This window comes from Monodon monoceros, unplaced genomic scaffold (genome assembly GCF_005190385.1).
Source record: "Monodon monoceros isolate NGI ecotype Baffin Bay Population unplaced genomic scaffold, NGI_Narwhal_1 Super_Scaffold_22, whole genome shotgun sequence".
Taxonomy (NCBI): domain Eukaryota; kingdom Metazoa; phylum Chordata; class Mammalia; order Artiodactyla; family Monodontidae; genus Monodon; species Monodon monoceros.
The window spans coordinates 39,624,374-39,641,176 of record NW_021703779.1 but is presented as its reverse complement, the minus strand read 5'-3'; the positions used below and the strand labels follow the sequence as shown (position 1 = coordinate 39,641,176).

Sequence of the window (16,803 nt, the reverse complement as noted above, 5' to 3'; positions counted from 1 at the left end):
AGATGATGGAAAACAAAAATCAATAATAATACAGCAGTGTCTGGGTAAATTTAATTAAGAATATAAAATGTAAAATATAAGCACCATCTCTACTACACAGATTTAAGTAATTATAGAAAATAACTTTTATTTTTAGTAACACAGAATATACAAATATACACGAACATGATAAGAAACCACATGTATTCACTGTTGTCAATGTAATTATTAAAATTAATATTAAAATCTATAGCAAGTGGGTATACTTCTTACAAAGTTCAAAATGGCAACATTAGACAAATGAAGAAAACTTTTATAACCTATACATTTCAAAACATGGTATTTAAAACCTGAGTTACAAGTCAAAAAAGAAAAAGTGTTTGATTAAAACAACAACAAAAATACTCTCCAATTTTTCCCTTATACCATATTTCATATCAATGTTTATAAAGAAGTCATAGACAAGGATGACACTAGTAATAACACATAGAGGAAATAAGTTGCATTTCTCTATCAGTTCTTCATAATCTTTTTTTAAAGTCAAACCACTTGGAAGGCAAGAATAGTAGACAGTCTCAACATTAACAAGTATCTCTTGAAAATCAAATAAAAATATACGTATTGCAGCTTCTGTTTTCAACTCTTCCTGATACTGCACCACCAGAATATGAATGATTCAACAAAAGCAACAATGAACCAGGAATCAAAACTGGATTCTGGTTTACTTAAATAATATGATTTTCATCCTTCAATGACAAATCTTTTTTTCAATGTTCTATCTACCTGGATTTCATAGTTGAATTTCAAGGAGTCTGGGAGCCTTTCAAAATTATACGCATAATATATATGTGGACCTTTAAAAACAATGTCCACAGCTATCATCAATTTCTCATCGCCATCATAAACTAACTCTCTCACTGACTCCCGTAACTGTAAGAGTCACCTGGGAGGCTTACTAAAAATAGAGAACCCTGAGATTATATTCAGTGATCCCAGGCAAGGCCTGGAAAAGTGCCTTTTTATTTAGTTCTGCAAGGGATTCTGATACCTATTCCTAGACCAGCACCTGGGAACAGCTGAAGTAAGTAAGCATAAACACCAAAACAAAATATATAATGAACTTTAATATCAAACAACATTTTCGGATCAATAGTAAAGTACTGCCCTCTCCATATATAATCATTAAATATCGTATGTTAAATAATCAGAAATGAGACAAAATAAAAACATCACCTTTAAAAGTTGAAAACCAACATTTTGTGAAAAGCACATAAAAATAATAATAAAAGTTCTACAGATATAAATATCCCCTTTACTTATATCTGTTTAGGGGTTTTCTTATTTCCTAGTCCCCTTTTCCAACACAGCTCCCTTGAGAGTTCCAGTCCATCTCACCTCACTACATCATTAGAGGGAGACCGGGTTACAGGTTAAGAGAATGAGGAAGAGATGGAAAATCTATGCCCTTCTCCCCTGAATCTTCCTACTCCTCTAACAAAGGTGACATGGAAAGGTCACATGGAAGAAAAGATCAGCAGCACGGTGGCATTCTATTACCATCCCAAACTTCCTCCAGGCTCAGCAAGGGCTTTCCTATCCCATGAGTTACTAAATCCAGTATCATCTTTTGTGGTATGAAAACCAATCTATATTTAAATTCTTAAAAGTCCTCTTCAAAGTGGAACATAACCATACAACTAAGAAAAAGCTCCACTTGGCAAGTCTCAATTAGAGGTAGAAATTTTTAACAAATATTGCCATAAAACATTCTGAAATTAAACTTTTTTCAGAAATTAATACATTATTTTTAGAATTAATAGAATTAATTAAATCTAGAAGGAACAATTTTATCCCAAGGGGCAATCATATGAGAAGGCTCACATCACCATGATTCTACTTTCAAAACACAAACTGTAATTAACCCCTCTTAAATAGCTCTAGAAGAGGCAAGTGTATCTACTTATTTTCTTTAATTGCATAAATGAATTGTGCCATAAAACAGAAATCTCATACAGACTTTTTTTTAAAGCTCACTTTACTTTCTAAAATCTTCTGAACTTTGTAGCACGACAAAGTAACATGGAAGATTTCAAAAAACAGTCAACGTCTGTGGCATATCTAAATAGGTAATGATATAAAAAATTTGAAGAGAAATAAGTTTTACAAAGATAATAAGAGCCTGATGTTTAAACAGGAATAATATCTAGCTCAAATTAAGTAGTCTGTGTTTGCTAGTGCTCTGTGAGACATCAGCCATTATTACCATGGTTATCAAGTAGCTATGTTGATTGTCAAAAATAAACTACCCAGGGCTTCCCTGGTGGCACAGTGGTTGAGAGCCTGCCGATGCAGGGGACACGGGTTCGTGCCCCGGTCTGGGAAGACCCCACATGCCGCGGAGTGGCTGCGCCCGTGAGCCATGGCCGCTGAGCCTGCGTGTCCGGAGCCTGTGCTCCGCAACGGGAGAGGCCACAACAGTGAGAAGCCCGCGTACCGCAAAAAAAATAAAAAAATTAACTACCCAAATCAACTGAACTATAATGGCCTAATGTCTCTAAATAAGGCACATGCCCTTTCCATTACAGTGACCAACCTTTTAGCACTCAAAGTTCTGAGTCTGGGGAAACGCCTCAGTCCTGTGCAAAACAGGACATTGGTCACCCTCCCTCTTATTTCCCTTCTCAATAACCAACAGAAAGAGAGTCGTGGTAAGCTCGAAAATGTATCCATGATTGTTCAAACTGTCCTCTTCAAATTCAACAAGATCTGCCCTGTGGTACTCATTCTACATAGGTGTTTTCCTTCAGGAGCAATGATCTACAAGTAAGATTTAACTTCAACAGAGTAGAATAAAATGAGGATTTACAAAATTTATTAGTTTGAAATTTATGTGACGTCCCTCTAAGGTTATCATTCAAACTGACAAGTACGTATGAAAGTTAGTTTTTAGGCACTAGCTACAATCAATTAAATGAAAATCAGATTTTTTTCTTATTCCTATAAATTAATTTTAAAAGGTTTTAAGGGTTTATATTCTAGATGGTTTATATAACCTGGATATATAATTAAGGAAAAAGTATAAAAAATTAACATTTTATAAATTAATATATCAACGAGTTAAATCCTTTTTCTAATTTATCCTCATCTTAGAAACTAAAATATTGCTGCATTTGTTACCTTCCCACCATTTGTTCTGGAAATACACTGATCAGTACTAAATCCTGAGTTTCATTTAAAGAAAACAGAATTCTTTTAAGTTTTCTCAGAAAATTACATTTAGTAGAATTATGAGATAATTAGTCTGGTCTAGATAATGATTTAATCCCCACTATGTCTTAATTCATGTTATATGCAAGTTATATTCAAATTTCTACCATTCTTTTCACTGATTCAATCATTTGGGGGCGTTTTTACCACTGAGACTTCTCTTCACTAAACTCCTTTCTATATGGTTAAAAAATGAAGTCACTTACAGCAAAATACTGACTCTGTAAAACCTAGAATCTTTCGACTGATCTGAAATTTTCATGAAGAATGACTCAATTTTTCATACACTCTAATTATAAATTTTATTGTTCAATTAAGAAAGTTTTAAAGAAATCCAGCTTGAATCCAATGCATATTCTTTAAACTTTTATTGGCTACCTTAAAGTACACTAAATAAATATGCCAACACATACATATTGATAAACACATCATAATCAACCCAATCTGCTTTTGGAAAGAAACATACATAGAAGCAGAAAATAAATGTCTAAAGAAAACCACTGTATCAGAACATGCTTCACACATTCTTTTTTAATTAACTGAAAAATCTCACCTCAATCTTTATGTGTGATGCTTAAAACTATAAATTAAAGTCAAAGTATATCTTCATAATTACCAATAATTTTAATACCACAAAGCCCGAATCAGTGAGCTAACACTTAAGAATCTTTGTATACTCAGTTTTCCTAAAAGATTGGCAAACCCTGTTTTTAATCCCAAGTCATCTACAATGTAATTAATACACAAATAATCAATCTTGTTCACTAGCACAGATAATTTAATTCAACAACCCAGTTCACTGGCATATCTATTTTAGACACAGGCTGCTGCTCATAATAACTGGTCTCACATGTTCCATTTGTACAAGTAGCCATGGCAACAAATACAGTTAGATTCAACAATTCTAGGGAAAAAAATTACACAGGATTTATGACTATTATTATTATTACTATTATTTGCCATGAAGTGATCTGAATACATGCAGAGAACTATGGTACTTAATAATACTTACTTTCAGCATTGGACAAAGTGCAGGGATTACAGTCAACCAAAGCTAACTGAAAATGCTGCAAGAAGAGAGTGAGAAAATTAATGCACTAAATTCAATCATATAAATGTATTTGAAAATAATCTTCAGGTATATAAGGTCTAATATAATAATGAAACTATGCTATGCAAATAAAACATACTAGACAACCAACTAGCATTACCTTGAACATTTATTGCTGGCAACAAACATGTTGCTGAATATTTTCTTCAAACAGTTGAGAATGGAGAATTGGGGTAAGAATTAACTTGATATCAAGTTATCCTACATAAATTTTGTTTATATGGAAAAAGAATCAGGTTTTTAAGTCTTCTAGTAAATAGGAAGTATTAGGTATAGAACACATCAAATAGAAAACATCATTATTTTAAAAACTGAAAGTAAAAGTTCAATGGCATTAATGTATTAAACACCACTATCTCAAAATGATGTGAATGTTTTTTAAAAAAATGACTATGAGAATTGTCATAAAGGGTAAAACTATCTGCCTTTACTGATTCTTCAATAATTACTGTATTTAGTGTCTTTTAAAAGTATGTGAAGTACCACAAAGAATGCATCAAATAGCCACACAAAACCAATGCACGTGAAGAAAACCACTGATACACATTTCAGCAAACTAAAGGGAGATGAGGGAGATGAGGGAGTAGGGTGGGGATGGCATGACCTCATAGTTTCATTTCTAGTATCTAAACCAGATGCAAAATAGATGTACCTATTAAGACATAAATCAGCAGAAATAACTATCAATTATGATCATCAACCCCCAAACCTGAAGATGCCATAGTAAAATATCTAGCACCCATCCATCCTTGCAACCAACAGAAATGAAATGCAATTATCCTTTTAGAATGTACATGCTATTATATGTGTAGGCAATAATAAACCACTAATAATTTACAGCATCCACTTGTAATAATGTCATATAAGCCTGCCCCCCCCAAATACATGTCAAACTCAAGGTGTAACACTTATAAGAATACAAATCATCAACAAGAACACTGGACGCCATCTGGCATCTAGTGTATCAACATTAAATCTGCTATATAAACTAAGAGAAGGCATACAAGTAATAGAAATGGTATAAAATATTTAAAATTTAAAAAAGGTGAATCTCTTTGAACTCTTCTAAAAAATATTTCCAGAAATGTATATTCAAATTTTCTGAGTCTCCACAAATTTTTACCATTAAAAGTAATCAAAAGCCAAAGTATACACCATTTTCTAAAAATTACCACTCCTATCCACAATCCAAATGCCTAAAGAGTTATATTTTTTTAACTGCTGGATAAACTGAAAATTGATATGTACAATGACAACTTCTAGATATAAGCCCAAAAAGAACTTTCTTTATCAAAACTTTCTTATCAAGAGGAATCAGCAGCAGCAAGCTTTTAGTACTGTATTTCAGAACAGAATCAACAAAACTGCACTTGGGTCAACTAGAACCCTCAATTAACAAAAATAATGTCAGCTACCAAGTGTTACAGTGAAAGAAAAATTAGAAGGCATAATTTGGTATGAATCAGGAGTTATTACATTCATTCACGAATGTCTGTTATGTGCTTGCATAATTAGGCTAGCCTACATTTGCAGTACTCTTAACATTTAAGGGTTGTAATATTCTGAATGGGCAAGCTACTAACTAAATGACTATGACCCTTAAATGTTAAATATTTAATCCATTCAACAAATACTTCAAGGCCCTATAATGTCCTTAGGACAATGCAGATACTAGGGACACAATGATCAACAAACGAAGAGTGAAAAATTATTTGCCGTGATTGACCGAATGAAAAAAAATCCAACATCTGAACACTTCTAGAACTGCTTTTATTTTCCCCGGCCTACAAAGCAGATTGTATGTCCTCAAACATCCTTTTAGTGTGCTACCACAGCAATAGAAAACAGACTATTTTAAAAAGTGAGTACTATGAGAGCAAAGCACGCTTTATAACCAGTTGTTTTCCTCTAGACAAAAAGAGGCACAGAAGCCACACATTCAGACTGTACTACATTTCTAAGCCTAATCTATCCTGCCAGCATAAATTAATATTTAGATAAAAGAAGACAGACCTTTCCTAGCTGAGCCAAAGGATACAAACTGACCTGCAAAAAAACACCCTTTAAGATGGCAGTATTTTAGTTTTGCTATTTCACTGAAATCCCACGAAGAGCAGAGATGCATAATTCGAATTGCCCAACCTACATTTCATCTATCAATATTCAAGGTCCTGCAGCGAAAACTGGCAGAAGTAGCTCTGGACCATGTTTTATATAATTATCAGTCAATCTTAAAATCAGCAATGAAGTCACTGACGCACCATTTCAAACCCAAAATATCATGAAATATTAAACATTTCCAAACCACAATGATGTCTAAAAATTAACTCAGCAAAAGAGTACATATTCAAAAACAGGCCTGTGAGAATGAAAGAACTTACAGAATAACTACTTAAGTTTAAGAAACTAAGAACAGCCACACAAAACCACCCCACATAAAGAAAACCACTGACACACCTTTCAGTAAACTAAAGGGAGATGAGGGACTAGGGTGGGGATGGCATGACTTCGCAGTTTCATTTCCAGTATCTAAACCGGATGCAAAATAGATGTATCTTTAACATATAAACCAGGAGAAATAACTATCAACTATGATAATCAGCCCCAAACCTTGAAGATGCCATGGTAAAATATCTATCTAGCACCCATCGCTGCAACCAACAGAAAGAGCTAGGAAATAACTGTACCTCACACCGAAATATTGCAGTACTGAAACTGACTACTGCTGTGTGAAATACTTACTACGCAGTAGAGGCTTCTGCAGTTCAAAGACTATATACAAATCTCAAGGCAGAAAGCATTCTATAGAAAATTAATTTCCAAGCAAGAAGATTTACCTAAGACTTTATTTTTCCTAATGTTAACAGTGATTTCCTTTTAATAGCACTTCTGGTCCAATTTAGTGCAAGGTTCAATTCATTACAATTTCTGTTGACATCTTTATCACCAAAGTCACTTTCTCTTTAAAAGGTTTTGACTTGTTCAGTATTTCAAAATAACTTTATTGTATTTTGCTTTCTATACACTAAGGAACTTGATTTCTATCTGGAGGGGGAAATCTATATTGATGTAAAACACACAAAACTTGAGTTTCAAGACTTTATTTCCCTTTAAAGAGTTTTACTTCTAGTTATATAGTCTGTGATTATCTCACAATCTTTTCAACTGTAGAACCCTCCAACTGTATTCCCAACTCTGAAGACAAGCAATGAGATAACTTTTCATAATTGACAAATTATGGTTGTATGCATAAATTATTAATATGGAGCAATGTTTGGATTCCATATCCAATCTTGGATTTTCTGATTCAGTGGGTTGGGGATCACACCCTGTGAACCAGATTAAAGCTTCTACAAATTATTCCAGTGCACAGTCAGGGTTAAATGCCAATATTTAAAACTTGTAAATTGTGTGCTTACCCCCAAAGCCTTACTTCAGTCTATGTAGACAAGGTATGTGTAGTCAATACTGCTGTCTATATTCAATTAAAGCAGACGCAGCTTTTTAGGAATAAAATGTTGGCAACCGGTTTTTACTCTACGCCAGGCACTCTGTTATGGCTATGCATCTACGCAATTGAATAAAAGGCTCACTGAAATTAATGTCCTAATAGAAGCTTAAAAGTTCCATAGCAGACTCCAAAAGATATAGCTGAGGGAAGAAAAGAGGTCCTTCAGGCTGAGGAAACGACTTATGTGTACACAGCCCTTATGAAACAGGGTTTTATGGATGGTTTAAGTGGGAGAAGGGAAGGTGTCAGGCACTCTTGAAGGTCAAAGGTAAATTATTTTTTCTTTTTCATTTTTACAGATCGCCACAATTTTGAAAGTATGATTTAAACCCAACAAACTTAATTCCTAAAACTAATAGTCTATGATAAATGAATGAAACTAGGGAAATGCCTTAGGATGTGACGGTACTTACTTTAGGGATTTAGTCTCTGAAAATAAGATACAGAACTAAAACTGATAAGTTCTGGTAACGTTTATGAGCCACGATGCCTGGCCAAGCTGATCTGATGGAGATTCTCTCAAAGCCCTCAAACTCAGTTCTTCCATTCTCTTTGTAATACAAGATTATTACAAGAGTTTCAAGGAAGGACTCTACTGCACCAATGACTAATAGTTAATGGATCCTGGCAATCATGACTCAAAAGAGGCTCCTTCTTTTCAAGTTTACCAATCTGGTCTCTTCCAAGACTTTCTTTAACAAAAAAGTAAGACAAAAGACATTCTATACTGAAGATGTTCAAAATCTTATTTCTAGCCCTTCTTTTCAGCTCCAAACTTATACTTGTCTATACCAATATCTGATATCCCTCAGGTACCTCCAACTCGATAAACTCCCAAATGACCTATCTCCATTCGGAGGCTTTTCACGTCCCAGTCCCAAAACCTGCTGCTACTTTCTTTATCCCATACTTTAGTTAACAGAAAACTGATTCAAACCAATAAATGGGGAATCTCTACCCACACTGAATCTGTTAATAAATTAACTCCTTTATTAAAACTCCTTAAGACCTCTAGGATGTGTTACCTTTTATCCATGCATCCATGCAGCCATCCTATGAGAACCCATTTATTCTACAGATCTTGCTCACCTTTCTTCCTGTAACTGGGTCCTACCTAATCTCCCAATTCCTCCTTTCTACCACATTTTATAAAAGTACAGGTATGCAACCGATTAGAAATTCTAAAACACTGGTTCTAGTATATGTCTAATCTGTGTACACAAATGATCAGAATATGTACTGACTTAATTTTCAAGTTCTTTAAATCTAGTGTACAATTTGTGTTCATATCAAAATAAGACTAATATGTACACAAATAACAAATACAAAGCAAACATAACATATTTTATAAAGGGGATAATGTAACAATTTGCATTGTAAAATGCTATTTTGGAACGTAACCTTTAAAAAAAAATGTGACACTGGATACACTGAATGCTTCATAAAGCTGCATTTGAAGATCAAATATTTACAACCACAAATTTAAGTAGTTATCAGTAAACACCAAAAAATGCTTTTTGATTAGAAACAACTTCTTGTAGTTAAAATGTATTTGAGGAGAGAAACCTGACACGGGAAACCTGGACTCATCGCAACCCCTCAACATCAGAGAGGATGGTTACTACACATCTATGAGCAGTCATGTCCTTTTCAAACATGTATTTGAGGAACTGAAGTACTTCAGCTATTTACACTACTTCACACTTGAAGGTATGTAATAGAACTCAGGGCAGAAATAAATAACAAATGGAAAAACAAAACTGGGCAGGCAGAGTGAAGTGGAGAAAGCATTATTAAGTGGTTAGATAAACCAATTAGCAGATCACCTCATACCAGATAATATCTAGAAAAGATTAAAAGGTAAAGTATAAGTTGATGAACAGCAGAAAAAGGAAACATCAGGGAAAAAATTTCTGTCCACAAGTGAGGAAAAATGGACAGAAGACAAAATAAACAGCAGTAACCATCCTCTGCCAAAAGGAACAGGGACATTACACTCAGGTGAAACCAAGTTCCATTGCCAAAGTGGGAATTGGGGTGGTGATATTTTAAGGTACAAATGTGAAAGTAGTAGATAACTAGATCTAATGCACAGCATAGAGATTACAGTCAACAATGCTGTACTATAAACTTCAAAGTTGCTAAGAGACAGATCTTAATTGTTCTCACCAAAAAAAAAAGATGATAATGTGACATGGTAGAGGTGTTAGCTAATGCTATGGTAATGTTTATTTTGCAATATATAAATGTATCAAATCAACACATTATACACACACATTAAACTTACTCAAAGTTGTATGTCAATTATACCTCAATAAAAAATTAAAAAATTTTAAAAGCCTCGAATTTTCAAAAAGCCAGCTGGCAGAGTTAAGCTATTCACCATGATGAAGGAAACAGCGCAGGAGTGGGTTTGGAGAAATAATAGCAACTTTTATTATCTTTAGACAACTGAACTAATAAAAATATGCTGTTAAAGCTTCAACAACAAAAAATATTACAGATATCTTAGAAACTTAAGGCCTGGTTAAAATTAATTTAATAGCTAGTATTCAAATTCTCAGCAAGTATTTTTATAATACATGGAGTTCAAAGTATCTTAATTAAATGAAACAAACACATTAATGAATAAAATAATAAAAGACGAGGCATTTCACAGATTCCAAAAGTGGTTTCTAAAAGGAAGTACCTATCATCTGATGCCTTTACTTATTCTTTCTGCCTTAATATCTCGGCATAAAAAAATATGACAATAAAATTCCTGAGTCTATATAAAGGATATGAGATTAAATCAGATACCTGGAAATGTAGTTTTCTAGAGAAAAGTGTAAAAAAAATAAAAAGTGGAAATGCTATTTCACTCAGAAGTTTCATGACTGGTGGCTGAATGAACTGGTGAACAGGGGGCATCTAGAGAAAACTGCACTGTCAGTTTGCGTAGAAAAAAATTCTGTTAAGAGATGACAAATAAAATCAGCCTTTTTTTTTTCTCCCCAACGTTTCCAGCCAATCCTATGAGGCATTTTGTAATTTTATAGCCTCTTCCATTTCATTAATCTATCCATTCAAGAAACACTAAGCACCTGGTAAAATGCCAAGCTAACACACAAGTCTCATTTGAGTTTAACCCATTTCCTTAGAATCATCTCTTGTATTAGTAATTCTCATCTTCCTAACCCTTTCATATTAATCCCTTCAATCAGCACTTATCATCTTCAAATATCAAATTATAAGAGGACTTACATTGCCAACTATCCACAAGTTCCCATAAAAAAGCCACCCTCTTTACCTTTAAAAATCCAAGAAAGTTCTAATGCTGACATATTTTAGGGAAACTTAAATATGTAAATATTAGGAAGACATTTTTAATAATCTTCATTAAATTAAATAGATGCATTGGCATTAACTGAAGTAGGGGTGTTATCACATATTATTTTGCCTATATTAGCTTCATATGAGGGAAATAATTTTAATAGTCTGCCAGGGAGTAAAACTTAGAGGCATTATATAAAACTACTTGTCAAAATTGGTGTGCTTTTACTGAAGTAATGATAGCACACTACCTCAAATACATAACAAATGTAAGCAATTATCATTAATATCATTAAAAAGTAATAAAACAAAATTCTGAATTATATGGAGGTAAACAGGCAACCAATCTCACCTGGGGGGATATTATCTGAAGCAGGAAAGAAAAACAACAAAATATCATGTAGAAATGTCACCCTGAAATGGACTCTGGTTCAGATAGTACTAAACTAGTTAATAAATTAAGAATTGGTCCTTCCACCACTCAACTAAACACATGAAATCTTTATTGGCCAATTTAATGGAAAAATAACACCATCTGATTGAAAAGTAAGCTGGGCATTAACTTCACATTTCTGAGGATGGGCAGGGTGACAAAAATACAAGTAGTCAATTCTAGGACGGGAAAATGGATTTCCCACAAACAATATCTATACTAGGCCCCAAATTAGAGGAGTTTTAGATATGGTAGATAAACTGAGAACTAAGAAAGAAGGGCTGAAAAAACTTATTTGTCAGATACTTCGATATATATATTATTTAATCTTTTAACAATCTTGTGGAGTAGGTACAGTTATTCCAGTTCTACAGACACAAAGAGGATCAGAAAAGTTAGGCATCTTGCCCAAAGTCACACAATTAGTTTACTGGCAGGGTCAAATTTTAAAACCCAATTTACCTGCTCTGAGAGCTGTTTACACAGTACCAAAACAGAATGAATCTGCTTCAGAAATACATTTTGGGAGAAAAGTTATTACCAGAGATAGAAATAAAACAGGAGGCCCTGGAATGCATTTCATGTGTGGGTGAAAAGAAGGAATCTATTATGAAAATAAACTGTATTTTATTTAAATATTTTACCATCTAAAACATACTGTATATGTTGTATCTCTCCATCCCAGAGGGAAAGGAAATGAGGCAGAGAAGACCAGATGTGTAATGGACAGATTGTCTGCACCACTCCCATACCAAAATACTCTTTTTACCCACCCCTCACTCTCTATTAGACAGGAACAGTGTATTCAGGAAATCAAGCTCTGTTCAAAAACTGGTCATAACTGGTCTAAGAATAATCACACCTTTGATAAGGAATCACTGAGAATAGCCACGTGGTCTAATTCTGGCCAATGAGATGCAAAGTGAAATATTCTTGAAAAGATCAACAGGAAGTCAGGATCTTTCTCCTCTATAACATGATAAATCAGGTATTTACTGAGCACTTCCTATATGCCAGCACTATACTAAGCACCTATACCACTACTCTACATTATAGAGTTACTCTATAATGTACAGTAGTGGTATAGGTGCTTTTCTTTATGAGACACTGAAAAAGAAATCATCTCACTGTGTACCTGGCAACCAGCCTTAAGAATAAGCCAACACAGGGGCTTCCCTGGTGGCACAGTGGTTGAGAGTCCGCCTGCCGATGCAGGGGACACGGGTTCATGCCCCGGTCCGGGAGGATCCCACATGCTGCGGAGTGGCTGGGCCCACGAGCCATGGCCGCTGAGCCTGTGCGTCCGGAGCCTGTGCTCCACAACGCGAGAGGCCACAACAGTGAGGGGCCCGTGTACCGCAAAAAAAAAAAAAAAAGCCAACACAGAACAGAGAAGAAAATGAATCCTTAGTGAAACACTGGATCGGCTGAATCAACCAATCCTGAAGGCTGGACTTTACATTATATGAGCTACTTTTTTTTTGTCATTTTAATCAGCTTCAGTTGGGAGGTTTCTGAGGTTGCAGCCCATAGCATCTATACCAATACACTGTGCTAGGAAACAACTTCATGTAGTGGAAAAGTCACCAGAGGCTCCACATCTATCCATAAAGGTAAAGTACTAGCCAGTCCACTGTAGGAAAACTGAAGGCCACCTAAGGGGAATGGGGCATATCATTCCTTCTGATTCCTACCTTCACTTACACTAAATGCTAAGCACTTACAGTAATATACTGAAATACCTCCTCTTCAACTACATATGTTCATGCCTAAAATTCTCCTGAAAATAGACAAGGAATACTGGAGAGAGAAGCCTTAAAAAGCCAATGTCAAGATGAGATAAAAATCAAATGAAATCTTCTCATTATGGGGAAGAGAAATATCAAGGACTCCTGAAATTCTTTTCTATGTTCATGGAAATGAAACAAACATCAGAATGGTATCAAGTATTTTAAATAAATGGAAGAAAGGCCCCAAACCAGAAGACTGCACTTACTTAAGGCAATCTTGCTAAAATCGCTATGACTTGAAAGTTTGTTAGTCTTTACGCCTGAACAAATTAAAAGTTGTATACAGGAAGGTTTCTGTTGAACAGTAGTAAGCAAGAACACTTTGAATTAGCCATGGAACACTTCTCAACACTGTTTCCCCTAATTAAAGGGGATTTTAAATATTGCCACCTTCATGGAAAGAGAGTTTTGCATCCATAGAATTGTTTAAGGTACCACTGTACTGATATTCAGAGATAGCTACATTCCATAATTTGGGACAAATCTCATTACTTTTTTCCACTCAAATATATTTCCTGAGCAACACTTACACTTCTGCAACACACAATAACCATATTGTGACAGTTCTGTAAAAAGCTCAAATAACTTGACTTTGTATTATAAGCATTTTAAGAGTCTGGTTTGCTAGTATACACTGTGAATGCCCAAGAGGAGGTCAAAATATGCAAGGTGGCATATCTGAACTTATTTTCCATTTCAAGTCCACTCACATGTGAACATATAGTTTGAGACATGCTGCTCTAAACTTGAAGAAAATTGATAACTGCTAGGCCAGCCCTTAGTCTCCACATTACTTAAATTTGCCCTAGGGCCTATTTCTCAAATTTCACTTACCTCTGAGAACTGTGTGATCTGAATACTTTCACAATCTACTTATTTTAGTGTTTTGGACTGTATACCTCTCTTTCGTACCATCAGCATTGTTCTTTATAAACTCATGAAAGATAGAAACAGTATTTGCAAAACTGTCTACTTTAAAACTCTAGAACAATTAGGCACTCTTAAATACAGTTTTATTTATTTATTTATTTCAGTAGTTCCTTACTAGTGAATTCAAACTCCAACCTACTGTAAAGTCATTGTTTATCTCCCTCCTGACCCTTCAGAATGAAGATAATCTGCAACGGAGATATTTAGAACATGGCAACCATTATAAATAGTCATAGATTCACAAAAATTTAAGCTTTTCCTAGAACTTCTAATCCTTTTAAAAAGCAATACTTTTGTCGAGCAGGGAAGCACTATCTTCGTGAAAAGCCCAGTAAGACCTAAAGTGATGGCATAGACAGCACAAGAAACTAAATGAAAAACCTGAGAAATGTTAAATTCTATAGAAAGTAAAATATTTAACCAACAATGTTTTTGCCCAACAATGTTTATACTCACAAACCAGCAGTTCAAATGACTAGCAAAGAACACACGTTTTTATATTTAAGATATGAGACGTGCTTTGCTGGTAGAGGTGGAGAGATTTCTAGTGAGACCCATACAAGTAAACAGTCAATGATGGGGTCACAGATACAGAATCATTAAGCAGCTGCCTCTGACCTCTATGGTTGCCAATCACTAATGGCAGAGTGATTCAGATGTCCAAATTGAGACTGAAACCTTCACCCTTTCCTGATAACACACCACAATTAAAACTCAAAAAAAAAAAAAGTTTAATGATATAATTAGAAACCCAAACTTATGTATCTTCCAGTTCATAGCTGATAAACAGTTCTTTCATCTAAATTTTCAAATTTTCTTTTGAAGTACCATATAAATTCCAACATTTCTCAATGTTCTAATATTTAACAACCCCCCCAAAGACCCCACAGAAATGAAACATTGTATCTCAGAAAAAACCCAACAACCTACCTTTAAACTAGACTCATAGTCTGTGTTCACTTTGAACATAAGACCAAGCCGTAAATGAATTTCCTTGGCTCGACAAAAGCTGGGATCAACATAAAGCACCTCCTGAAATGCTTTAATTGCCCTGAAAGAACATAGACATAAGATATCTTTACTTTTTAACACTTACATGAATTTTTGCTTGGTAGAACAGTAAAACTTCTCTTTTATGCAATTCTGTTTTAAAGGAAATGCCAGTTTTATAAAAAAAGATGTGAATGAATAGCTTTAACAAAAAAAAGACTAGGAAGGGGTGCCTGGGTCTTTCATGTGCTTGAATGTGTGTAATATAAAAGGAGAAAAGGAAGATCAGTTGAATTTACTCTCAATTATTCAAATTTTTTTTTTCTGGTTGCATTGGGTCTTTGTTGCTGCACACGGGCTTTCTCTAGGTGCAGCAAGCGGGAGCTACTCTTCGTTGCAGTGCACGGGCTTCTCATTGTGGTGGCTTCTCTTGTTGCAGAGCACAGGCTCTAGGTGCACGGGCTTCAGTAGTTGTGGCACATGGGCTCAGTAGTTGTGGCTCACGGGCTCTAGCGCACAGGCTTAGTGGCTCCGCGGCATGTGGGATCTTCCCGGACCAGGGATCGAACCCATGTCCCCTGCATTGGCAGGTGGATTCTTAACCATTGCGCCACCAGGGAAGTCCCTTCAAATAATATTTTATGGCTTAATTGTCAGTGTAAATAACTGATTTCACTGTTTCTGGAATTTCCTAGGGGAGAGAGGGGTGGGGCAGATAGTTTTGTTTTTAAGGGAGGAGAGATTAATCCTGTCTCTAGTCTACTCCATAAAATGAAGTCTTTTTTTTGAAAACTTTATATTTCTATCTTTCATATTTAGGTTTACAATCCATCTGCACCTTATTTTTTATATGGTGTGAGGTAGGGGTCAGTTTTCATTTCTTTCAATACAGATATACAGTACCCCCTACATCACCTGTAGAAAAGACCCTCCTTACCACAGCTCTACAGTGCCACACTGTCCTAAATCAAATGTCCATATCAAACGTCTTGGTCTGTTTCTGGGCTCTCTATTCTACTATATGTCACTTTATGTCTATCAGTCCATCTTTGCCCCAAATTCACATTTTATCTTTCATAAAAAGTCTTAATTACCAGTAGAACATATACAAGGATAAGGAAGGAACACTTTTCACTGAATACATTTTTATATCACTTAATCTGATCACATGAATGTACTATGCACTCAAAAATGAATTAAAATTATGACAAAGAAAAACATCTACTTTGAATTTTGAAAACTATAGTATCAGGTATAACAGTATTTTAGGCATCATTTTAAATCTCTCTACATGATTTAAGGCTTATCCCAAGTACAGCTAATATATTCTTTGCAAAGCTTTTTATCAACTATTCTCTACTACTATTTAATCTTAAAGGAGGTTACTTAGAATCTTAGACAATTCCAAAACAAAAGTCAATCTTTTTTATAAAAGTTCAAAATATATACCACAAAATAGAGCAAAACAACATGCCCTATG

The 16,803-nt window shown here is 34.7% G+C and overlaps 1 protein-coding gene across 7 annotated transcripts in view; it reads right to left on the bottom strand.

Moving 5' to 3' along the window:
* Positions 1 to 16,803, bottom strand: part of KDM6A (lysine demethylase 6A) — a 207,430-nt gene that overhangs the window by 72,347 nt on the left and 118,280 nt on the right. For all 7 annotated transcript variants that reach the window (XM_029241338.1, XM_029241341.1, XM_029241340.1 and 4 more), the window contains 2 exons: positions 15,264 to 15,384; positions 4,259 to 4,313 (listed from right to left, as the gene is read on the bottom strand). In XM_029241338.1, the coding sequence (XP_029097171.1) occupies positions 4,259 to 4,313; positions 15,264 to 15,384 (176 nt within the window). The remainder of the gene's footprint in view (positions 1 to 4,258; positions 4,314 to 15,263; positions 15,385 to 16,803) is intronic.